General features: G+C 38.0%; 1 protein-coding gene across 1 annotated transcript in view; it reads right to left on the minus strand.

The window, feature by feature from the left end:
- Window positions 1–27,249, minus strand: part of METAP1 (methionyl aminopeptidase 1) — a 76,005-nt gene that overhangs the window by 12,622 nt on the left and 36,134 nt on the right. Inside the window, exons 2-9 of the mRNA XM_054727231.1 lie at window positions 24,449–24,500; window positions 17,336–17,448; window positions 16,353–16,413; window positions 10,899–10,990; window positions 9,269–9,352; window positions 6,669–6,807; window positions 4,508–4,639; window positions 1,230–1,373 (exon numbers count right to left, since the gene is read on the minus strand). Of these exons, the coding sequence (XP_054583206.1) occupies window positions 1,230–1,373; window positions 4,508–4,639; window positions 6,669–6,807; window positions 9,269–9,352; window positions 10,899–10,990; window positions 16,353–16,413; window positions 17,336–17,448; window positions 24,449–24,500 (817 nt within the window). The remainder of the gene's footprint in view (window positions 1–1,229; window positions 1,374–4,507; window positions 4,640–6,668; window positions 6,808–9,268; window positions 9,353–10,898; window positions 10,991–16,352; window positions 16,414–17,335; window positions 17,449–24,448; window positions 24,501–27,249) is intronic.

Consider the following 27,249-nt stretch of genomic DNA (forward strand, 5'->3'; position numbering starts at 1 on the left):
AATAATATCTCACTTTACCCTAATAACAGTTCTAGGGTAGGTGCCAGCCATTCCCTACAATTAATACAGATGAGAAAACTTAAGCAACAAGGAGATACATGAAAGTGTTTACATAGCAATTGTTAAATTCCTTCTCAGGTCACTTACTGTGAACAGCTTTCATTTCTAGCACTAAATAACAAGATTTAACTCCTGTATGTCTTATTCTCCAAGAAAAAAGCTTTCTGGGAGAAAACTGTCCTACACTTCCTTTGTTATTCTATCAGACATCACTCAGCTGGAAGAAAGGTACTTTGTCTAGTCCCCTCATTTACACCAACAAACACTATAAAATCTGACACAGACTAAGAACTCATGGCAAACCAAGCTGAAGCCATTTCATTGAAGGAATCAGAATAGTGATGGCTAGACAGGTAGCTGAGACTGTTAGCTAGTCACCAAAATTAGTTTACTTTTCTCCCAGAGTATTCAGCTAGATAACATTCTTAACCTCCCTTATAATTAGTGTAGCCATGTGACTAAATTTCTGCAAATGAAAAGTATATGTGATTATCCCAAGTCCAGGCTGGCTCATTAAAACCTCCCAAGCATACCCCTTCAATGCTTCCCCCTTCCCCAATCTTATATAATTAAAGGGTAATATGTAAATCGACCTAATGGCAGAATGATCAATCACTCTGACACGCACTGACCACCAGGGGGCAGACACTCAATGCAGGAGCTGCCCCCTGGTGGTCAGTGCACTCCCACAGGGGGAGCGCCACTCAGCCAGAAGCCCTGAGCCAGGCTCAAGGCTGGCAAGTGCAGTGGTGGTGGCGGGAGCCTCTCCCGCTACCGCGGCAGCACTAAGGATGTCCATGGGGTGCAGGCCTAAGCCTTCAGTTGGACATCCCCAGAGGGCTCCCTGACTGCGAGAGGGCACAGGCTGGGCTGAGGGATCACCCTTCCCCGCCTCCAGAGTGCATGATTTTCATTCACCTGGCTTCTAGTATCTATAGATTAGGAGGGAAACTCCCACAGTGATCAAACACACATGCCTTGGACTGTTACGTGAACAAAATGTACATGTAAACATGTATTGTGTTTGAGCAAATATACATTTCTAGGGTCTATTTATAACAGCTAGTAGATTATTCTAATAAATACAAAATAGTAGGCCCTGTTAAATGTTTGAATAAATATTTGTTGAATAAATGGTTAGCAAATATCAATCTTTGGACAGTACTTACTGGCATAGTGGGGTACATTGGGGGCTGTATGAAAAAGCTTATGGATTCCATGCCCACAGTAGCTTCGAACAACTGAAAAGCCATTTGCTTGGGCATGCTTCTGAATAATGTTTCCCAGTTCTCTGTATCGAACGCCAGGTTTCACTAAAAGGGAAAGAGAAGACTTATGAAACAGTAATAAAAGCTAACGTTTACTAAGCAATTACTATCAATGTGCCAAGAACCTTTCTGAATGCTTTATAGGCCTACATGCTGAAACTTCCAGATGAGGAACCTGAGGCACAGAGAAGCTATTCTGGCAGTAAATGGCAAAGGGGTGATTCAAACCAGTAGCACCTATACTTCCTCCTTTGATGTGGAAATGCATAGAGTAAATGGGGGGAGGCACCTTTTGCTTTCTGAATAAACAGAATGGAAAACACACTTCTCTCCTTCCCTAAGGTCAAGTGTGCTATTCTATTAAAGTGAGAGGAAGAGATAAGAGAGGAAAGAGCATCAGGAGAAAAAGGAATGTCCAAAGTAACTTGACTTGACCTGAGCTTCAGTCTCATCAACTTCTCAAAGAATTACATCCTTGGGACTTCTTCATCCCCATAAATGTGGTTCTCAAATTATTCACAGTTGCCTCTGGGGGTTAGGTACAGAAAGGTACTTCTCACTTGTATATACTTCCTACTTCATTTAATTTTTTTATGACTTTTACTTCTATTTCCATAAAAACCAAAAGAACTGGTTCTCATTGCTGTGAAAACTCCTGGCACTGAGACCCTTGCACGGGGCCTTGCCCTCTCCTGGGGAATCCAGCCACAGTTCTGGGTGTCCTCCGACTCCCTACTCTCCTCCTCTGCCTGATTTCAACCTGAGGTTCAGGTACAACATACCTTCTCCAGCTCGTCAAATTTCTGGGCAAAAAAGCTCAGGAATCATTTTAATTAACACTTACTTGTTCTTAACCAGATGTTCCAGCTTGACATTTTGGGGGGTGGGAGGTTAATGATTTTGAGGAACCATGCTGACTTTCATAATGATATTCTTGCATTCCCATCAAGCCTTCCTATCAACCCCAGTCAATGGGAAGAAAAGCAAAATTTTAACCCATGGTGGACAGTAGCAAATAAAGAAAAGCCCTGCTCATCAATAATGAGGGAGAGTGAAAGGGGCAGGCCCCTCAAACAATCAATTATCAGATACAAAATGCCATTAATGTGTAGGCTGAGAAACCCTATTGAAGAAGGCAAATTTCAACTAGTGGTCAAGCGTTGCAGTGGCTCAGCATTTCGATGCACAGCCAAATTAGTGGGAAAATAGGACAGACACGACACATACAAAGCACCTTCCCGAGATTAAGCAACTTTTGTTCTTTCCTGGTTATGTTATGATGACTTTGGTTTCTGGTAGTTTCTTTGCAAGTCTTTGTAAAGTAACATTTCAGCAGTCTGGTTATTTCAATCAACTCAGAGAATCAAAAAGGATATAAACATGAACACATTATCTGGCAGAAATCCTAACAATTATTTAAAACTAAAGCTTCCACAAATGAGAAACTAAACACTCAAGTTCCCATCATACAAAACCACTAGGAGTATTATAGTCCTTTTGATAATCAACAGGAGCCCTGGCCGGCTTGGCTCAGTGGATAGAGCGTCGGCCTGTGGACTGAACGGTCACAGGTTTGATTCTGGAACCCCGGCATATGACTGGGTTGCGGGCTCAATTCCCAATGGGGGCATGCTGGTGGCAGCTGATCAATGATTCTCTCTCATCATTGATGTTTCTCTCTCTCTCCCCCTTTCCCTTCCTCTCTGAAATCAATAAGAATATATTTAAAGAAAATAGCCGGACCCGGTTTGGCTCAGTGGATAGAGCGTCGGCCTGCGGACTGAAGGGTCCCAGGTTCGATTCCGGTCAAGGGCGTGTGCCTTGGTTGCGGGCACATCCCCAGTAGGGGGTGTGCAAGAGGCAGCTGATCGATGATTCTCATCGATGTTTCTAACTCTCTATCCCTCTCTCTTCCTCTCTGTAAAAAATCAATAAAATATATTTTTTTAAAAAAAGAATATATTTAAAGAAAATAATCAACAGGGAATATGTAAAAAGAAAACATACATATTGATACATGAAACTATCACGTTTTCATTTTTCATTCCTCCAACTTCATTAAATTAGTACAAATGTCATTATCTCCCATGCATGTTAAATGAACTAAAAACAATGTATTTCTATTATTAGAGATAACTTCCTACACAATACTTTGTTGATGATAGAACAAGGTTACTTTATTTTTTTGTGGTGGTGGAGTGGGTGTGGAGAGACAGAGCACTGAACAATAAAGCTGAAATGCTATGGATTTCAACTGAAAATTTATTTGCCCTCAAACTGTCCTGTTTGGTAATAGACTGTTAATATTTGCAACAAAGCCTTTCCTTCTCTCTCCTCACAAGCTATAGCTTAAGCAAGCCAACAAAATAAATGCTGGATGAATTGTTTGCATGGACAAAGAGAGCCTGAGAAAAATCCTACAGAAAAACACCTCTACCCAAAGATATTCACTATAGCAAGACATCTAGAAAACACCAAAGTCCAATAGCGAATAGTTGTAGAAATTTTTATATTATGGAATATATAGCCATTAAAAGAATGCAGTAGACTATGCATACAGGTACATGAGCTAATGTGGAAAGATTCCTCAAGTACTGTAAGTTAAAAAGTACCAAATTACAGAATACTACAATTATTATTCCATTCATCCTAACTAACCACATACACATAGGTGTGTGTGTGTGTGTGTGTGTGTGTGTGTGTGTGTGTGTGTGTGTGTGTGTTGATGCACAGAGGAGGGAAAAAACCTATTAAAAGTGAATACCTCTGGAGAAAAGAGAGATATAAAAAGAAAAGAGGAGAGGCAAGTGTAAAGGAGGATCATTCATTTTTCCCTCATAGTCTAGCATCCTGTTTTAGTTTTTTATGAGAACATAATATTTACTAAAGAATAAAACATAGGGAAAAAATTATAGTCAAAACCAACTATCCATACATTCCTCCTCATTTGTCAGCCATAGAAAGATAAAATCACAGAAGAGTCAACGGGTGAGAGGCAATCATTCAGTCCATTCTCATCAAGGGATTCCAAATCATCCTTAAACCATCACTGAAAACCCACACCTCACTCTTGTAGGAGAGAGGCAAGGCTGGCAGGGACAGGAATGCCTCGTGCAGTCACGAGTCATTCAAAACCCATCAACACAGGCAGGTCCACGGTGCCCGGCACTGAGGCTGACCTGCGTCGATGGCTTGCATCAAGCACTCATACGTGGTCTGAACCAGCTTCAGTGCTCCCTCATCCACATCGCCAACAAAGAACGTCTCGTTCAGGTCCCCATGATAGCCATTGCGATAAAGAGTGATGTCCACTGCAAAAGAATGTGCAAATATAAAGACCACGTTTGGTTTTGGTTTTGTTAATCCTCACCCAAGGGTATTTTTTCCATTGATTTTTTTTTAAGAGAGAATGGAAGGGAAGGAGGGGGAGAGGGGAAAAGAGGGAGGGAGGGAAGGGAGGGAAGGAAACAGCAATGTGAGAGAAACACATTGATTGGTTGCATCCGGCACATGCCTTGACTGGGGTCAGGGAACGAACCTGCAATCCAGGTACATGCCCTTGACCGAATTGAACCCTCAACCCTTGGGTGTGCAGGCCAATATTCTACCACTGAGCGACACTGGCCAGGGATTAAGACCACATCTGTTTTTATTTCAAAATCTAAGTCATTTCTCCAACATGACAGCATCAAGCAGCATAATGAGAAAGATAACTTCTGTATTCTCCTATTAGACCCCAATGGATGTACAGTTACTGCCAACAGACACTCCTTATCTACAATACAACTGAACTCACTGTGGAGAACAGAGACATGGTCACACAGCACAAAACAGACAGCGGGCTTTTATTACTTATAGTATAATTGATCATTTATGCATCCAGGACACATTCGTGCAAGATCAATAACCCGAGTTAATAACATTAAATAAAAGACCGTTACATTTGACATTAAACAGAAAATACTGCTTTAATTTATTCAACCAGTTTTTCCTCCTCTTGGTGAATCAATAAACAGAAAAACTTATACTACTCTTCACTTATTTTTCAAAAACTCATTTGCCTTTCACTTATTTGTGAATATTCATCCTTCTCTTTGTCCCCATGTTTAAGAATAAAGATTATTGCTCTAGCCGGTTTGGCTCAGTGGATAGAACGTAGGCCTGCGGACTGAAGAGTCCAGGGTTCGATTCTGGTCAAGGGCATGTACCTCAGTTGCAGACTCCTCCCTGGCCCAGGCCCTGGTTAGGGCTCATGCAGAAGGCAACCAATTGATGTGTTTCTCTCACATTGGTATTTCTCTCTGTCTTTCCCTCTCTATTCCACTCTCTCTAAAAATCAATGGAAAAATTTCCGTGGGTGAGGATTTAGAAAAAAAAAAAATAAAGAATACAGATTATTACTACACCATTATAATACACTAAACATATACTAGAAAGCACATTCAATGAGTATTTTTAAAACTCGAATTTTTCAATCAGCCCACAATATCACAGTACAGTTGTGTTGGCTCTAGCATGATACACACATTCCTAAAAAACCTCACACATTATGCATGTAATAAATAACAGGGTTTATATAAAAAACAGGGATGGGCAGGCACCTCACAACCTCTGGAACTTTATAAACAGATACCCTAATTAGAGCAATAACAATCCAAGTAAAAACAGTGTCTCCACTAGTATTCACAGCCAGCATCAGTTGGTGCAGTCTCTGCAACCTTCAACATGTGGGCTCATGTTACCTTGCTTGATATGTAGATCCTTGAAGAGGCTGGATTACTAAAGAGACCAAGTTCGTCAGTATTAAAAATACCATCTAGAGGAGTCTTCTTCAACATCTTTTTTATCTCAGAGGAAAAAGTCTGGCAGCTTCTTCCTCTGCACAAGAGAGCTTAATTTCTGATAAGGAAGGCCCTTCTGCAAGATTTCTAGCTTTTTTCTTAAGGTTTTCATATACTAGTATTACTAAGGATTTCTCTTTATCTGTAAGAAAATCTGCCCTAAGCTCTTCAAAACCATTAGTGAACTAAAAGAAAAAAAGAAAACTCTCACTTGAATCAATATTACTCCCACATTTCACTGACACCTTTCACCTATTTATCAATCACATGATAATCTGCATTAAAGAAATACATGCTGTACCAAAGGCATCATACTAAAAGTATCTTAACACCATAAAAAAGGTTTTCACAGACTTAAGATTTAAAATTTTAAATATGAAAAAAGGATAAGTTAAAGACAGGAAGCCAGTGAAGAAAACACAAGTCATTATCAGACACCCACCAAACTGTGTTGTTTCTTTACTCATAGTGACCAAAGTCACACTTACATATTTCTTACCGTTAACAATATCACCTTCTTGCAAGGGCCGTCTGTCTGGAATTCCATGACAGATAACTTCATTCACTGAAGTACAACAAGACTTTGGGAAATTATAATAATTCAATGGAGAAGGATAGCAATTTCTTGCAATGCATGCCTACAATAAATTAAAATATAGAGAAAATAATTTGGAATGTGTAATCTTGTCCAATTAACCAGATTTTAAAATTTAAAAACTGAAAATATTTGTTGTATAGATGCTTTTAAATGAAAAATTTGCTTAATATTTTATTTTAGAAATAGCAGTTGTTACAATAGGATTTGTGTTTGCCAGACAGACTACAGGCAAAACCAATCCAAATTCCTGATAATGGCAAAGGAAAAGCAAATTTACATATTATAAATATATACAAATATGAAGATTTTAGTGTAGAATTAACTACTTATGAAAAATGTATTATTTCAAGTAAAAAGATAATATTTAAAGTAAATATTAACATGTACTTTTAATCCTATATAATAAAAGCCTAATATGCTAAGTTGTCCGGTCGACTGGTCGGCCATTCAACCAACCAAAGCATAATATGCTAATGATATGCTAAGGCCACTCAATTGCTTGCTATGACATCACTGACCACCAGGGGGCAGACTGTCAACCAGTAGGTTAGCTTGCTGCTGGGGTGCGGCTGATAGGGACTAGATGAGATGGGCCGCACATACCCTGGAGCCCTTCTGCGGTCCCGCCCCGGCTGCTCAACCTCCTGGGTCCCTCTCCAGCCCCGAACGTGCCCTGGTAGGTCCCCAGGCCTGGCCTGCGCCCTCTTGCCATCCAGAACCCCTCAGGGAATGTCAGAGAGCCGGTTTTGGTCCAATCCTGCAGGCCAGGATGAGGGGCCCCACTGGTGCACAAATTCATGCACTGGGCCTCTAGTGTAATTATAATTTATCATACAGAACTAGCCTATATACCTATAACCAAAAGATTAATACTTAGTATAACTAAGAAATGGTAAAGTACTTCTAGAGACATTTTAATTACTACATTCATGTGGAAAAACAAAGAAACCTCTATGAAAATGGTCTGGTTTTCCATAACAAGTCCTATTTTATTTACTATGATATTTTTACACAGTGGTAGTCACAGCATATATAATTTTTCTTTCCACACAGTCTTCAGACTAATAATTTTTAAATAGTTGCACACAATAACTTTATTGACAATTACACTATTATTTGAAATTTAAATTATTTCCTCAATTACAAAAAATATCACTCTTTGCCAATAACTACCTATCACTTTTGCCTTGCTTAACAATATACTTCTATGTTTCTTACAACAGATTCTTGTGACTAAAAATGTCAACTCCATCACAGGTTGTATAACTGTAGGCAAGTTAACCTCTCTGTCTCAGTTTCCTTACCTATTCAATGGAGGTGCTAGCAGCATCTCTCTCGTGGAGTTGTTGAGGGTATTCAGTGAGTAAAAGAAGCATGTGAAAGAGCACCTGGCCCACAGGAGGACTCAAGGTGCTATTACTGCACACTACGTATTTTATCACATATGGAACAATAACCAAAAATCAAAGTTTATAAAAGTCTGAATATGTTTTTAAACCATTTTTATGCTCAAGACACATTGTCAAATTTCCTTTCAAAAGTATTGTCCCACTTTATAATCATACCACCACATTTCATTATCCCCAAATAGGCAGTGGATATAAGCATTTTTTAAAATCTATAATAATAAAAGAGTAATATGCTAATTAGACCAAACGTCCTTCTGGGCATCATTCCGGACATACTTCTGGACAAAGCTGGGGCCAGAGCAAAGCCCGGGTCCCAGGTGCCGGAGGGAAGCTGGTGGAACAACCTGGGGAAGAAAGGCCTACTCTTGCATGAATTTCTGTGCATTGGGCCTCTAGTACTTAGTAATATAGTAGAGTAGACCTTCATGATTTGCATTTGTTTGATGACCAGAGTAAATTTAATTAGTTTTCCAGGTGATTTCTTAACTAGTTATTGCTCTTCTTTTGTGAATAATTTATTGATATAATGTGTACACTCATCTACTATAGGGTCTATATTATATTTACTACAAATACAGGGTGGGGCAAAAGTATGTTTACAGTTATTCATATGGAAAATAATACAATAATTAATAAATAATACAAGAATAAACTGTGTTTTGTATACTCACAACTGTAAACCTACGTTTGCCTCATTCTGTTTCTGGTCTATTTACTGCCTTGTTACTGTGGGTATGAAAGGGAACATTTTTTCCATTAATCTTGTTTGAGAACTTGTATTCTTTTTATTTCAGAGTATTTGATGTATGTAGTGTCATGATTTAGTTCAAGTGCCAATAAAATTAATCATTTTATAAAAGCTAAACTAAAATGTTATGAAATGTGAGGTTTCAGAAACAAGGTATTTCCTAGATGCTTAAAGATGGAAATAATGACTACTGAATATTTTCCATATTTAAAATAAAGTAAAAATTTGCTTTCAAATTAACATAGCCAAGTAACTTTAGACATTCAGAACTTAAGTTTAATTCTCAGTAGTCTAAAACATTAAATAATGTGAAAAATGTTAAAACATAAAAGTAAAGTCCTTACTAAATGCACAGCATGATCTATTTCTTCAGTAGTTACACCTGGTTTAATCATCCCAGCAGCAATATCCAAGACTTCTCTAGCAAGCTGTAAAAGAGAAACCCTTGTTACGTTCCAGAAGAAAGGAAACAGAAACAGAAATCTATATCCTCTGCCCTATCACAGATTTTGTGAAGATTCATAAAGTGCACCTCACCCTGAAGGTTATAATCCTGCCATTCTTTAAAACCATTTGTATTTCTGATGCCCATCAATACACATGTGTGTGTAAATACATAAATAAAATTGGGCTAGCTAGTAAATAGCTTAATAAATAAATCTGACTAATTTCTATGTGAAAATGCACATCTTGAGTAGTCTACACAATGATCAACTGGTAGAGATTGAGTCCTGTCGTATTTCTATAACGGGGAAGGGAAGGGAGGGAAGTAAAAGAATAGATGAATGATTTCCCTCAAAGAATCACAGCACGTAAGTGATGGAAACATAAATTTCTCCAGATTATCAAAGAAAATTAGTATCCAATCACTTTTAAGCACTGAATAAAAACTTTTTCTAAATCAGCAATATCACCCCAGCCGGTTTGGTCAGTGGTTAGAGCATTGGCCTGCGGACTTAAAAGTCACAATCCTGGTCAAGGGAATGTATCTCAGGTTGCAGCCTTGATCCCCCTGCTCTGGTTGGAGCGTGAGTGGGGGCAACCAATCAATGTGTCTCCTCACATCAATGTTTCTCTCTCTGCCTTTCCCCGTCCCTTCCACTCTCTCTAAAAATCAATGGAAAAAATATCTCAAGTGAGGATTAAATAAACAAACAAACAATAGCAATTCTTCTTTTTTCCTTAGAAAAATGTGATCATGTGACTTCACTTAATAAGTATCAGCCTTACTACTACCCTGCATCGGTATTTTACAACAGGAGCTTTAGCTGAACTTTAAGCCTTAAACTCTGCCTTAAGTTATAATGACTTGTGAAAATAAGATGACAAAATACCATAAAAACTAGATTCTTTCAAAATATAAGGGATAACAGAAATAGGCTCTCAATTGAATATATACTTCCTGCCATATTAATTTTCAAATAGGTTAATTAAGTATATAACAGCTATTGTATATACTAACAGAACTATATACTAACAATCTACTAATAAAAGGGTAATATGCTAATTAGACCGAAAGACCCTTCCAGACATCCTTCCAGACAAAGCCATGGTGGCGGGGCTGAGGCAGAGGCGGTTAGGGGCTGAGGCAGAGGCGGTTAGGGGCGAGCAGGCCGGCAGGGGGGCAGTTGCAGGCGATCAGACCAGCGGGGGTGGAGGGGACAGTTGGGGGCAAGCAGCCCAGCAGGCAGAGTGGTTAGGGGCAATCAGACAGGCAGGCGAGCAGTTAGGAGACAGCGGTCCCAGATTGCGAGAGTGATGTCCCAGTTTGGAGAGGGTGCAGGCTAGGCTGAGGGACACCACCCTGTGCACAAATTTCATGCACTGGGCCACTAGTAGTTTAATAAAAAGCAAGCATGGCTAGTCATAGCCTTACTACAGAGCACGTCCACCCTTTGTAATTCCTCAAGTCACTGCCTTCCTGTCTAGTAACTGCTGAAACGTGCTCTACCCCATGAGGTGAAAAACTCTTACCCTACATACGAGTCGCATCCCTTCTATATCTTCCGATGACAGTAATTTAATTTGAGAAGTACCCTTAAGAGCTTGTTCAGATTCAGACATTCCTGGAAAGGAAAAAAAGTAAGTAAAGCCAAATGAACGGAGATATGTAGTATTAGTCATAATTATCTCCCTGATGACATAATAATAGTCAAGTTTCACTATTTCACATAATGATATTTCATAATTTAGGAGGATCCCAGTTGAATGTTTTTAAAAATATATTTTATTGATTTTTTACAGAGAGGAAGGGAGAGGGATAGTTAGAAACATCGATGAGGGAGAAATATCGATCAGCTGCCTCCTACACACTCCCTACTGGGGATGTGTCTGCAACCAAGGTACATGCCCTTGACTGGAATCGAACCTGGGACCATTCAGTCCACAGGCCGACGCTCTATCCACTGAGCCAAACCAGTAAGGGCCTGGTTGGATTTTTTTTGAAAAAATATTTTCAACACGAAAAGGACATTTGCTAAGTAAACTAAAGGACGAATTCTAAAGAATAAATACACAGATCTATGAGAACTCAGTCAATATGGAGTACTTATTACATGACAGGCAGTGTGCTAGTAAAGGTCACATTTGAGTTAAGGTAATTTTATTTTTACTGTGCTAGTAAATTACTCACATTTTAATAGTATCACACAATTTACAAACTGCTTTCATGATCATCATCTAATAAGAAAACTATATACCAACAACTGATGAATCAATTATACACATTTATTTTTTTTAATAGGAACCTAAGCCAGTGTTTTTCAAAGTGCTGTTTGTGATCCATCAAGTAAATAAATGGAATAGAAAATAACAGATTATATTATATAGAGTAGGGGTAAGTACTATCATGAATCTTTTTTTTCCCCTAAGAATCTCCATTAATAAAATTACCTTAACTCAAATTATTCATATATTTACCAGGTGTGCCGGTTAATAATGCAGATTTTGTAATCAAAGAAAACACGATAATTTTTCAAGAGAAACATCAAAAGTGCTTTATTCAAAGTAATGTCCATCACTAGCTACACATTTCCCCCGTCTTTCAGGTAATTTGTGGATACCATCCCAATAGAACTTTTCTTGTTTTGAGGCAGGCCATTCAGAGACCCAATTTTCCACTTCTTCATATGTTTTGAAGTGCTGCTCAGAAAGTGGGTGTACCATCAATTGGAACAAGTGGTAATCTAAAGGAGCATGGTCTGGTGAATACAGCGGGTGGGTTAATACTTCCCAGGCAAGATCTTTTAACATGTCTTTAACTGGTTTTGAAGTGTGTGATGGTGCATCATCATGAAGTAAAATTACTTTGCTGTGTCTTCTGGCACATTCAGGTCATTTCACAATCAAAGCATGGTTCAAATTGGTTATTTGTTGTTGGTAGCAATCAGTATTAACAGTTTCACCTGGTTTTAGAAGCTTCTAATACACCACACCTTCCTGATCCCACCAAACGCAGAGCATTGTATTCTTTCCAAAGCGATTTGGCCTTGCAGTTGATGTTGATGGTTGACCTGGATCAACCCATGATTCTGTGTGTTTGGGATTCTCAAAATACATCCACTTTTCATTGCCAGTCACAATTCAATGCAAAAAAAAAACTTTCTTTTGTGCCGCTGAAGCAACATTTTACTGATGACTTTTCGGTTTTCCATTTGTCTTTCGTTCAGTTGATGTGGCACCCATTTTCCTTCCTTTAAAATCTTTCCCATTGCTTGTAAACCATCAGAAATCGTTTGCTGAGCAACATTTAATCTTTCTGCAAGCTTTTTTTGAATTTGACACGCATCTTCATCCCAAAATGCTTGTAATTGTTGGGTCTTCAAACTTTTTCGGGTGACCAGGATGTTCTTTGTCTTTCATATCGAAATCATCACTTTAAAAGCGTTTAAACCAGCGTTCACACATATCTTGAGATGAAGCATGTTTACCATAAGCTTCCCAAAGTATTCAGCAGCACTTTCCCTCAAAATAAAGTAGCAAGTTAAAACTTCCCGCTAATGTTTTTTTGACAAGAAATTCAACATTTTTAAGCGTAAAAATATCTATGATGTTAACACCTTCAGAAAATTTGACATATGAAATTTTGAAGCTTGCTGTCAATACAACAAAATAGCATACATATCAAATTGCATATATATCAACATATGTGTAACTCCATCTATTGAAAAAAATCCACGTTATTAACCGGTATACCTGGTAAAAATATTAGAGCCAGTATAATAATTATTTCAAAATCTGACATAAAGAATATAAGAAACCATGAACTAATATTTTTAAATAAATGTGGATATAAAAATCCCAATTAAAATATTATTAAACAGAATCCAAAATACATATAATACCCCATGACATAAGTGGAAAAACACATTAACAAATCTAGTCATATAATTCCTCACAGCCATAGATTAAGGAAGGAAAAATAAATGATCATCTAGAATAATAATTCTGATAACATGGTCAGCATGACAAATATAAATCTCAAGCCAACAACCCATATCATGGAATGCCCATGTCAGCACCACTATTTAACATTGTTCTGAGAGTAGTAGCAGGTATGTTAAACAAGAAAAAGAAATAAGACATGTTAAATTAGAAAGAAAAGGACAAAATCTTTACCAATTTCAGATATGATTATATATCCCTAAAATAAGGGGACACCTGGTGAATGACTAGAAATAATAATTTAGCAAGTTGGCAGATTGTAAGTTAAATATGTCAAAATCAATAGCCTGCCCATATACAAACAATGAGCTGGAAAATATAGAAGATACTATTTACAAGAACTAAAAAAGATAAAATATCCAGAAATTAACTTAATATAAGACCTAATGAAGAAAGTTTTAAAATATCACTGAGATAAAAAAAGAGACTTAAATAAAATAGAAAAACATACCCTGTTCTTGGATAGGAAGATTCAATATTGTAAAGGTGTCAATTCTTCCAAAATTAGGCTATAAATTTAATACTACCCCAATTAAAAAATGGCAACAGGATATTTTGGGGACAAGCTAATTTCAAATTTCACATGCAAAAACAAACATGCAAGAATAGCCAGGAAAATTCTGAAAAAGAGGAAAGGTGGGGGCAACAAGGCCTACCAAATATTAAAACATTATATACCTATAATAATTAAGAGTTTGGCAATGGCACATGATGAGACAAATGGGTTAATGAAACAGAACAGAATCCAATAACAGACTCAAAGACTGCTTGAGAACTTAATACAATTGTATACCCTGCATTTTAAATCAGGGAAAAAAAAAGAACTGGTATTTTAAATAACTAGTGGTGTGACAACCAGGTATTCCTTCAGGGGAAAAATAAAGTTACATTTGTATTTAATTCCTAATACTGGGGCTGCGAGGGAGGCCCAGGTCCCGGGTGCCTTCCAGTGGCCAGAGGGAAGCCCCAGTGCCAGGTGCCAGAGGGAAGCTGGTGCCGGCAGCCGAGGGAAGGAAGGCCTACTCTTGCACGAATTTCATGCATTGGGCCTTTAGTCATTTTATAATAATCTCTGAACCAAAAAAGTCTTCCTAGGTCATTAAGCTATAAACACCTCAAAGAAAACACTGATAAATTTTATTACAGAAAAATGTTGAAAGTTTGCCATAAATGTAATGCTATAAACAAAGACAAAATGTTCAATTGGGAAAAACCTTTTATAGAACACACATCAAAGGATTATTTTCCTTAGTAGAGAAAGAACACTTATAAATCAGTATGGAAAAAACTAGTAACCTAATTGGGAAAGGGCTAAGATGAATAGACAGATGTATAAAAAGATGCTTAATCTTCTTCATAATTTAAAAATACAAATTAAAGTAACACAAAATATCATCTTTCAGATTAGCACAATTCCTATAGCTTGAAAACACTCTATGTTAGGGAAGATAAGGAAAAAAAGACTCCTATATGGTTTTTAATGAAAATTACAACTGGCAAAATTGCTAAAATTTGTTATAACTCTCAATATAAAAAAAATACATGTATTCCTTGATCTAGGTGTTTTACTTTAGGCAACTGACCTACAGAAATACTCTCACATGCAAGAATAGTTACTACAGTCAAACAAGTAAAAACCTGGAAATAATCTAAACATACATTAGTAGGAGTCTGGTTTAATAAATTATGATGTATCCACATAATGAAATACTTGTCATTAAAAAGAAAGAATATTTGCAAGATCTATTAAGAGAATAAAACAAGGTGAAAATAAAAAAGAATAAAGCATGGTGAAAAGGTGTATATAGTTTGGTCCTACTGTGTATAATTAGGGTGAGGGGCTAATGTGTATACACATATAAAAGATCTCTGGAAAGTTTTGCAAGAAACTGTTAAGTGATTCTACCTCTGAGGAGTAGGACTTACTTTTCACTATGTAACATTTTATCCTATCAGAATTTACCACGTCTATGTTGATTTTAAAAACTACATTAAAAAATATTAAATACAGCCCAGCCGGTGGGGCTCAGTAGTTGAGCGTCGACCCAGGAACAGGACAGGCACATGCCTGGGTTACAGTCTCGATCCCCAGTAGGAGGCAGCCGATCAATGATTCTCTGTCATCACTGATGTTTCTAATCTCTCTCTCCCTCCTCTTCCTTCCTCTCTCTGAAATCAATAAGAAAACATATTTTTAGAAAATATTAAACAGAGTAATGAACTTATACATCCTCAAGAGCTATCTATCATTCAGACTATCTTTTCCTTCAATGTATCTGAAATAGTGAAGTTTAACTAAGTTTTAAAATTATATTCATAAAAATGAATATGTCCTCACTTCTTAGAGAACAAAGCAAAGGCAACTTAGCTTGCCATATTAAACCACATGAAAATGAATATTCAACCGTTTCTGACATGCAAAATCAGTAATTTCAAATAATCCAACCTAAGTTATGCCTACAGGCCCTACGATCAGAGACTGCTCCACTTGTGCTACAAATTACCTATTTTCTCTGGGTCTCTCACCTTCATTACCTATAAAATGGAGAAGACAACAGAATCCACCCCAGGAGTAACACGTGAGAACTTAGCATAGTGCCTGACATATAGTTATGAAAAAATGTCACTTACAGAATCATCACCAGTATTACTATAATCATTGCCAATAATACTAGGTTCTATTACTTCTACAGACCAGTCTTTAGTTAGGCATTCATTTGAGGCCTCCAGAATCTGTTTTTATATAAATACATTTTATTTAATTAAAGTATAGAACATGCTAAATCAAAATGTTTTTTTAAATCTAGTATTTGATATAAAAACACAAAATTCAATATTATGTTGAATGTAGTCTTAACATCTAAACATTATTTTCAGAATTGGATAGATTTCTTGGAAGAAGAGTCTTTAATTTTCTCAAATGTTCTAGTTTAAAAGGCTATTGTTTACATTTACTAGAAATTCAGCACTAATCACAAAACTCACCTAAAGGATGATCAGCATAATCTGGTCTTTGAATATAACTTGGCACGGGCCTGGTTGGCATCTAAAAACATCAAAAGATATATGTTAGTTAAAACCAATTCAAATCTGAAAGTAATTATCACTATTAAAATTTACTAACAAAGGAAATAAAAGTGAGGAAAAATACTAAAAAGTTCATTCATTTCATTTAAATGAAAAAAAAGTTTTAAATGACACCTTAATTATCACAATATGTCTATTTCATGAAGATTAAGCTTCATTTTCCTAGTGCTAATGCCACTTAAATATCCTAAGTGGGGAGGGTGGCAGGGCCATTAGGATTTAACATCACAAGCAGATAACAGGTGCCCATGTTGTTCCAACCAGCTGGCAAATTATCAACAACAATAAATTATATCTCTAAGTAAATGTACACCACTATGTTCATTATTATCTCTGGGAGCTAGTATTAAAAAGATGTTCTTACATTGTTGATATTTGCCCAAATATTTTAAAGATGTATTATTTTTATTTTTAAAAAATCAGTAAAAAAAAAAAAAAGTAAATATTTGTGGATGGCAAATAGATTTCAAATTAAATAGATTCCTATGTTAACGTGCTGAAGCCCATCTGACAAGAACATAGGAAGGAGTGGGAGTGGCAGGAAAGCCCTATCAAAATTAATGTAGAACTATATCACATTAAACAATTTTAGAAAGGTAGCAATATACACTACCACCACGCCAGCCAGAAAAATATCTATTCTACCATTTTCTTTTTTAAGATTAAAGAAGTTTTAATCCTTTCATCTAAAAATTTTTTCTTCTTCCATAATTGCCAGTTATCCCTATTAACTTCTAAATAATGTTCCATAAAAAGAGCTAGAACGTAAACTTAATCCTGATTATATAATTCATAATTGGAATACAAATTACAGGTATCATTTTTAGTAAACTGCAAATTGGTTTTAAGAACGTTAAATGTTTATTACCTTATTTACTCACCAGTGGATAATGTGGTCGGAGTTTACCCGTGTATCGATAACCTGCCCATGGATCAGTGTTAATATCACCTTCTAGACTCCAGGAAGACAATTCCCGCTTTGCCTTTTCATCTTCTACGTGATAGATGGATGAGAGAAAAGGACAGAGGAAGAAATGCTTCAGTGGTCAAACTACTGAGCAGCAGCATTCTTTAACTGTAACTTTTGTGAACACCACACCAAAGAGTACAGGTACAAAAACCCAACAAACTCCTGCCTTAGCCTATATTACCAAAGCTATTGTTTTCTTGCTATGTTTACAACCCTATGATACCTCAAAGATCTCAGTGTCTTGTGAGAAAAAGCGCAAGCTAACCATATTGTAAGTTTTTATACATTATTGACTAGGAACAGCTCATAGTTGAACTCCTGTCCTCAAGCAAATGCTAAATCTCTACAAGATCAATTTATAGAAAGCCCATTTTGGAGTACATATAAAGTCTGAGCCAAGGCAGTATTTCAAATTGCTTTAAAAAATTTATGAGCATCATTTCCCTTTTCTCAGTTCGGGGGTAACAGAAGAAATTCGAAAAAGGTAAAGCTAGCCCTAGCTGGTTTGGCTCAGTGGATAGAGCGTCGGCCTGCAGACTAAAGGGACCCGGGTTCGATTCCAATCAAGGGCACATGCCCAGGTTGTGGGCTCGATCCCCAGTGGGGGGCATGCAGGAAGCAGCCAATCAATAATTCTCTCTCATCATTGATGTCTCTATCTCTTTTCCTTCATCTCTGAAATCAATTTTTTAAAAAAGGTAAAGATAAGAGGAGGGAACAATCAATTAAAAATTACTGAAACCTCAGTAGAAAAATTTAAGAATCACACACCCCTTACCAGGTTACAGTTATTAATACACTAGAGGCCCGGTGCACAAAATTCATGCACACGGGGGTGGGGGGGTGTCCTTCAGCCCAGCCTGCACCCTCTCCAATCTGGGATCCCTCTCACAATCCAGGACTGCTGGCTCCCAACTGCTCACCTGCCTGCCTTCCTGATTGCCCCTAACCACTTCTGCCTGCCAGCCTGATCACCCCCTAACCACTGCCCTGTCAGCCTGATTGATGTCTAACTGCTCCCCTGCCAGCCTGTTTGACCCCAACTTCCCTCCTCTGCTGGTCTGGTCACCCTTAACTGCCATCCCTGCAGGCTTGATTGCCCCCAACTGCCCTCCCTTGCAGGCTTGGTCCCTCCCAACTGCCCTCCCCTGCTGGCCATCTTGTGGTGGCCATCTTGTGTCCACATGGGGGCAGGATCTTTGACCACATGGGGGCAGCTATCTTGATCTTGTATGTTGGAGTGATGGTCAATCTGCATATTACTCTTTTATTAGATAGGATAGAGGCCTGGTGCATGAGTGGGGGCCAGCTGGTTTGCCCTGAAGGGTTTCCCAGATCAGGGTGGGGGTTCCCTTGGGGCGTGGGGCGGCCTGGGCGAGGGGCCTGTGGTGGTTTGCAGGCCGGCCACGCCCCCTGGTGACCCAAGCGGAGGCCCTGGTATTTTATGTATCTTCTATAATTGAAACTTTGTAGCCTGGAATGGAGGCCTAGGCCAGCCAGGGCAGGTGGAAAGCTTGGTTTCCTCTGTTGCCAGGGGCAACCCTAGCCTGCTCTCTCCAGCTCCGTGGCTGCTGCCATTTTTCTTGGGATTTATCTTCTATAATTGAAACTTTGTATCCTTGAGTGGAGGCCTGGGCCAGCCAGGGTGTGTGGAAAGCTTGGCTTCCTCCATTGCCAGGGAAACCCAAGTCTCCTTCCTGCTCTCTGTGGCAGCAGCCATCTTGGTTGGGGTTAATTTGCATACTCACTCTGATCGGATGTGGGCATGGCTGGTACACACTTGTGGGTGTAGTGGAGTGATGGTTAATTTGCATATTACTCTGTTATTAAGTAGGATAATGTTACATTTAGTGAAATGTACCCGAGACTCCTTTTCACACAGAACAGACCAGACCCTCTATGGTATCTCACATCAGCAAACTGACTGTACCTCCATGTACAATGAAAAAACAAAAAACCAAACACTAAATAGACCTTGAATAGCAGGAATTAAATCCCTCCGAGTGTCAACCTATATACCTCCAAAGGCACACTCATCTTTTCCTAATTACTGCCATGCTATCACAAGTTTTGAAAGTTAGGCTTTAGGTAATTGTAGAAGTATATGAGAAAAATAAAACTCCCCTTTACAAAATATATTTAAAGTACAAAATGGGGAAGAAAAGATGAAATCATACCATATTAAGCTAGTAAGGAATGGTGAAATGGATGAAGGTGGTCAAAAGATACAAAATTCTAGTTATAAGAAATATGTTCTAGTGATGGAATGTACAGCATGGTGACTGAAGTCAACAAAAACAACAAGACAATCCATTCAAATTTTCTCATTTTACAGATGAGGAAACTGAGGTAAGAGGAGGTTCCAGTAGCCAATCCATTCGCATTACTCTGGAAGATAATACAATGATAATATTACATATAAAGTAAAGAAACGACAATGCGGTACCATCTCACACCTGTCAGAATAGCTATCATCAACAAATCAGCAAACGACAAGTGTTGGTGAGGATGCGGAGAAAAAAGAACCCTCATGCTCTGCTAGTGGGAATATAGACTGGTGCAGCCACTGTGGAGAACAGTATAGAGTTTCCTCAAAAAACTAAAAATGGAGCTCCCATTTGACCCAGTAATCCCACTCCTAGGAATATATCCCAAGAAACTAGAAACACCAATCAGAAAGGATATATGCACCCCTATGTTCATAGCAGCACAATTCACCATAGCTAAGATTTGGAAACAGCCTAAGTGCCCGTCAGCAGATGACTGGATCAGAAAACTATGGTACATCTACACAATGGAATACTATGCTGCCATAAAAAAGAAGGAATTCTTAACATTTGCAGCAGCATGGATGGACCTGGAGAGCATTATGCTAAGTGAAATAAGCCAGGCAATGAAAGAAAAATACCATATGATCTCACTCATTTATGGAAAATAAAGAACTTATAACCTGATGAACAAAAAGATAGATACAGAGGCAATAAAGCACCGAACAGACTGTCAAATTACAGTGGGAAGGCTGGGGAATGTTGGGGAGGGGGGGAAAAGAGATCAACTGAAGGACTTGTATGCATGCATATAAGCACAACCAATGGACACAAGACACTGGGGGGTGGGGTGGGATGAGGGCATGTGACAGGGGTTAGGGGAGGCTGTGGGAAGGTCAATGCGGGGGAAGGGGGGGCCGCAGGGGAGATATATGTACTACTATATGTAATACTTTAAACAATAAAAAAATTTTAAAAAGAAACAGAAAAGAATAAGAATGGAAAAACAAAAGAAAAGCTCTACTGTGCTACTGAATTTTAAATATCTTTCTCCCTTAAGGAATTGAAGAAAGCCACTGTGAATGTTAATGTCAATAGGAAAACTGTCTCTCACCCCAGGACAAAACTGGACTGCATTCATTGCCTCAGGGTCAAACGTTACAGAAAATACTTAGAGATGCAGGCCCACTGATGCCTGCTTTAGCTATGAGAAGAACCAAGTGCTTTTGTCTGGAATATGAACCTCAAGAACCATTTCCACCTGAAACTTAGGGCAGAATAACAAGATGCAGGCTTTTAACATACTCCTGAGGAGGGAGCAAGTAAAAAGAAAGATATAAAACCTTTCAAAGCTTCCAGCTGATCAGCATTCCAAGTTTTCCACAATCTGTTTTCAAAAGAGAATTAAAAGCAGACCTCAAACAAATAATACATACAACCAAAAGATTCCTAGATGAGATTGAAATTTGGCAAGTTCTTTTTGAATAATTTACTTAGGAAAATGTACACTTCGAAAGTCAGTTCATTTACATTTTAGAATCAATTTGAGCTGAGCCCTAAGTGTTAGACACATAATGGACACCTAATTCAGCTGAATTGGACTTGGGGTTGGTAACAAAATTGCAAATTAACTGATGTTTTTCAAAAAGCTGTGAAAGCACAGGACAGTGTAAATAATACCTGAAAACTGAGTCTCACACACACACATCTGGATGAAACAGGACCAGGTGAGGTTCAAAGTACATCCTATCCAGGCTTTAGTCTTTAAAAGGTTCTGTGCAGGCTGCCTCCTCTGGTCAGCATGACTGCCTACACCTAAGCTTTGCCCAAGACAGGATCATCTGATCACAAATCTGACTCGGTTCTTCGAGAAATGACTATTAAGTAGCTGTGGAGCACTTACTATGCACTGTACGTATGCTAAGTATTTTACATGGATTTGTTTGTTTAATCCTCACAACAGACAAAATTTCAGCATGTTGAAGGTGAGGCTCAAATTAATGTATGCTCGCAAAGCTTTGGTAGAATCAATTCTGAAACATTACATAAAACCTTCACTCTGCAATCCAAAAATCAAGCACTCTAGTTTTGAGGGTAGAGGAGTGATTATTTAGATTTGGTTTGTTGTTTTTTAAAGGAATTTTTACAGCATTTTTTTGGCTACTCAAAAGACATCTATCCAATGCTTCCACCTCTTTAAGAAATGGGAGACAAGCACACTGAATAAATAAGTGATACATAAAAAGAATACAGAATCATAGAGTATTAAGATGTGAAACGATACCATCTCCACTCCGGCAGGTAATACGGCACAGGGAATATGCACCCAAGCTTCAGCACTGCGTGCCTTTAAGGCCTTTGTAATCTAACTGGTCCTTACTCTCACACACAAAAAATAAGTCCTGGCCCTAGCTGGTTTGCTCAGTGGATAGAGCGCCAGCGTGCGGACTGTAGGGTCCCGGGTTCGATTCTAGTCAAGGGCACATGCCTGGTTGCGGGTTAGATCCCAAGAAGGGGGCGTGCAGGAGGCAGCTGATCAATGATTGTCTCTCATCATTGATGTTCCTATCTCTCTCTCCCTCTCCCTTCCTCTCTGAAATCAATAAAAATACATCATAAAAAAATAAAAGTAAAAAATAAAAATATATATTTTTTAAAAAGTCCTGTCCTTGAATCATTTATTTAATTCACACTTGAAATTTTCCTAAGGCCTGATTAGCTTCTGCAATCAGGAACGGCCCGTATGATTTCACGGGTGAATTCTACTAAACATTTAAGGAAGAAATAACACTAATTTGACATAACCTTTTCCAGAAAACAAAAGAGGAAGAAACACTTTGTATTTTATTAGAAATAAAATTACTCTAATGCCTAAACCAAAGATATTAAAAGCAAATTACAGAAATATCCCACATGGGCAAACATATAAATCAGGCATCCTTAATTAGAGATCAGTACACACTACACCTTGAAAAAAAAAAAAAGGAAAAAGGCCTAAGCATGTCATCTCATGACATGAACTACTTGACATCTTATCTCACTATTATTTCTTGGAACAAGTTGCTATGTTTTATGATGCCCTGTTCCTTCCTAACCCAATATTCTTTCCCCCTAATTCCTTTCCCAATAATCTTCTTAGTTCCAGCGAGGACTCTTCCCCAGACATTCCCTCCTCTAGGTCTGTCATCCTCGGTGGTGTAGTTGGGATCAATTTATTAGGGGAAAGATACAGGACTAGCCAGCTTAGGGTTGTCTCTATCCAACACAGCTCAAAGGAATCAAGAATATTAGACTCACCCACTAAGAAAATTACCCCAAAAGATCCAGGAAGGAATCACACTAAATACCATGGTACAAGTAAAACCCAAATGGCCTCAGTTCAATGCAGTTAATAATTATGTTATTTTCCCTTGGGGCACATCAGTAGTTTAATTCTCTTGTAGTACAGGTTTTAATGAAATAACTTACCCTTGGAAATCCAGTATTGAAGAAAGAGGCAGGTTTCAGTTAGTTAACAAAAGATTGGGGTAGAGACTCATTCTAAGCTCTTTTACTAACATACTGTTTCACCTCAACCCTTCACTCACCTATGCTTTAACCTCCTGCTTATAAAATATTAATAACTGGCTTAAAGAGCTCTAAAATACCAAACACATTAGAAATACAGCAATTTATCTATGAGTGAATAAAACTAAATGGCATTACTTAAAATCAATCTCTATATTTGATTTGAGGTAACAAATTCTGCCTTTTATGCTTTGAGAAACTCATTTATTCACAATCAGCTTTCCTCCTCTCTAACCACATTTCCTCCCACAATAGTCTAGCATTTCCATTAAATGTAGACTTCACGTTACACAAGCACAGAAAATATCTTTTTAAACTGTTGGTATAAAACAATCTACCAAACTTTAATAAATGAACAAATTCCTAAAAAAATACAAAGAGATAAATAATAAAAAAATACCAAGGTCAGTAAGCTGAAACAAAACCCTTATACCGAGGACCATGTGCTGTCTGTCTGTCAAGCGTTCATCTATCAGGATAGCAATGCCGTAAGAACAGAAACGCCCTGCCAATTTTCAAGTAATTGTGATGGGTTGTCTGCCTTAAGCCAGCCACACTAATGACATGAATTTACAAGATGAATGGCCAGAGCAGGGAAGGCCATTTCAATCAGAGACACATCGCGGTGGGTGACAGCAATAGCTAAAGCAGCAGCCAACAGTTTCACTTCGTGGTGTCTCACAAAGTAACTTCGAAAGAGCAAATTAAACATCAGACTGGAAGTAATAACATTACATGACCAAAAAACCTAAAGTAATAGACTTTTGAGTAGAAAAGCCATCAAAATTCAAACTCAACAAAAACAAGAGATCAGGCTAAATGAAGCCAGATAGCTCATGTGTCCCAGCCCACAATAAGCAAGCATTTCTAGCAAAGGGAAGACGGTGCCAAAGAGTAGACCTTCTCAGGTATTGCTCAAGCAAGATCCGTCTATCCCAGCAACCATTTATGTTTTCATGTCACATGTCATACAGCAACATCAACAAAGATATTACTCAACCACACTTTTTACATGATTACGCACCATAAAGAATAAACAATATGTTCAAATTCTAGCTTTTGAATTATACTTTTAGAATATTCAAATATGCACTTTCTGAATATTCAAACATACACTTTCAGAACTGGAAGAATTCTTATCTTTCACACAAAAGCCACTTCTAAGACATACATTGTGTTATTTCACTTACTTGCTTTCTTATGTAGTAACTTGTGAGTAGCCCAACTTCCTTTAAAACATTCCTAAAAAAGCAAACATGAAAATTAGTGTCATGCCTTCCTTAATTAGAAACATCTTAAGGAATATTGTACATAAGAAAGAGTTATTGGAAATTTCATTTACAAAAAAGAAATCTTTGACTTCACTGAATATTGAGAAAAAGCTTAAGAAATTATATCTGCTTAAAAATTCATTTCAGAAAGCAACCTAAACTCTAAATTACTTCAAATAAGCAAGAAACATTAGTCTATATTGTAAATAGCAGTCACAGTTACATTTCAAATTTATGTCACTAAATTATTTTGAAGTATTTTAAAATAATTTAGTGACATAATCATAAGACAGACAAGGAAAATGTTGCATTATTTATAGAAGTTTGATTTTCAGTCATACCCACTTTGTTAACTATGTGCTGACAGCCCTACTAGACTGAACTCCATGAAGGAAGGGACCATGTCCAACTTACCAACATGTCCCCAGAGCCAAGCAGAGAGCCTAGCACACGGTAATACTTGCTGATTGGACAAATAGATGAATGACTGGAAAGATTAAGCTTTTCACTTAGGAAAACTGGTTCATATAACATATTTCAGACACCAGCAAGAATTACTGAAGTGGAAAAACTAGTTGAAGTAATAAACTGAATTAAAATAACGAACTCAAGCAATAAATTAGAAAAATGATTCAATCGTATATGTTACTTATGCTTTGATTTTTAGAGTCTCTCCTTCAAAGAATTTAAAATTACTCAAATACAGCAGTCGCCCTTATTACAGTTTCACTTTCCGCGCTTTCCGTTACCTGCAGTCAATTGCAGCTCAAAAATATTAAATGAAAAATTCCAGAAATAAACAATTTGTACATTTTATTTATTTATTTTTAAATATGTTTTTATTGATTTCAGAAAGGGTAGGAGAGGGAAGGAGAGAGAGATAGAAAATCAAAGATGAGAGAGCATCATCAATTGGTTGCCTCCTGCCGCTCCACACTGGGGTTCGAACCTGCAACCCGGGACCAGGAATCGAATTGTGACTTCCTGGTTCATAGGTCGATGCTCAACCACTGAGCCACTCCAGCCAGGCCAATATGTACATTTTATTTTATTTTATTTTATTTTTTAAATATATTTTATTGATTTTTTACAGAGAGGAAGGGAGAGGGATAGAGAGCTAGAAACATCGATGAGAGAGAATCATCGATCAGCTGCCTCCTGCACGCCCCCTACTGGGGATGTGCCCACAGCCAATGTACATGCCCTTGACCGGAATCGAACCTGGGACCTTTCAGTCCGCAGACCGACGCTCTATCCATTGAGCCAAACCGGTTTCGGCCCAATATGTACATTTTAAAGTGTGCTCCATTCTGAGTAGTGTGCTGAAATCTTGCGCAGTCCCACACAAATCATATCCACACTGAATATATACACTGCCCACCTGTTAATGACTTAGTAGTTGTCTCAGTTACCATACTGACTCACAGTATTGCAGTGCTTGTGTCAAACCCTTATTTTACTTACTGGTAATAATGGCCCCAAAGCACAGGAGTGATGGTGGCAATTTGGATATGACAAAGAGAATCCATAAACTTTACCATGGGACTATATGTATAGGAAAAAACATACAGTATACGGTTCGGTACTTCCTGCAGTTTTAGGCATTTACTGGAGATCATATGGGGGGGGGGGGGGGAGGAAGGTGACTACTGTAAATCATTACAAATATTAAGAAAATCCACAACTTCCTACAAATGTTTTAACTTTGCAAAAAGAGTAAGTCATGGATAAAAGGTAAGAAAAAATATAAAATAAAAGATCCCTAGAGCTATGTAGATGCCAGGCAACTCTCCCTAGAGGTTTACCCAAGGGCCTCTGAGGGCCTCCAGGGCCAGGATCTTCACTATTTCCCCTTCGATCTCCTTGTGTCCTCACAGCCGGCAGCAGCTAAGCCAAGAAAACCCGGGTCATACCCATTTTCTCCTACTACAACATCAATAGACTTCAAGTGTATAAAAAGGTATCCACAGCATCCTTAGATTTATTTTTTTTGAAGCTAAAACTGAGTTAAGTCTTTTGGACGGAATGGAGATGTGGTGGGCGGAATAATAGTGCACCAAAGATGTCCATATCCTAATCCTCAAAACCTGTGACTAAGTTAGGTTACAACTATGGTAAAGGGGAATTAAAGCTGTCAATCAGCAGACCTTGGGATGGGGAGGTTCTCTTTTTATCTACATGTGCCCAATGTAATCACAAGTGTCCTTAAAAAGGTAGAAGAGGGAGGTAGAAGGAGTCAGAAAGATGTAACGATAGAAGCAGGGCAGGGAGAGATAATTACATTATTGGCTTTGAAGATGGAGTGGGGAGCCATGAGCCAAGGAATACAGGCAGCCTCTGTAATAACTGAAAAGGGCAAATAACAGATTCGCCCCAGAGCCTCTAGAAAGGAATGCCAACCTGCCAACACCTGATTTTAGCCCTAAGACCTCCATCACATGTCTGACCTACAGAACTGCAAGGTAAGTCTGTTACTTTAAGCATCAAATTTGTGGTAATTTGTTATAGCAGTTACAAAATGGAAAATGAGTTACTCCTATCTGTTGTCAAACTGCAAAAACTAATCACAACTGGCAAAAAAAATCAAGTAATAGTAGAAAAACATATATTTATATGTTTATTTATCACAGAGGGATATTATGAATACTTGAAAAGTCCCAAGAACTAAGTGATTTCTTCAGTATTACCATACCTACTACAGAACAGGAAAGGAAAAGTCA

The sequence above is a fragment of the Eptesicus fuscus genome, chromosome 2, assembly GCF_027574615.1.
Source record: "Eptesicus fuscus isolate TK198812 chromosome 2, DD_ASM_mEF_20220401, whole genome shotgun sequence".
In the NCBI taxonomy this organism is placed as follows: Eukaryota; Metazoa; Chordata; class Mammalia; order Chiroptera; family Vespertilionidae; genus Eptesicus; species Eptesicus fuscus.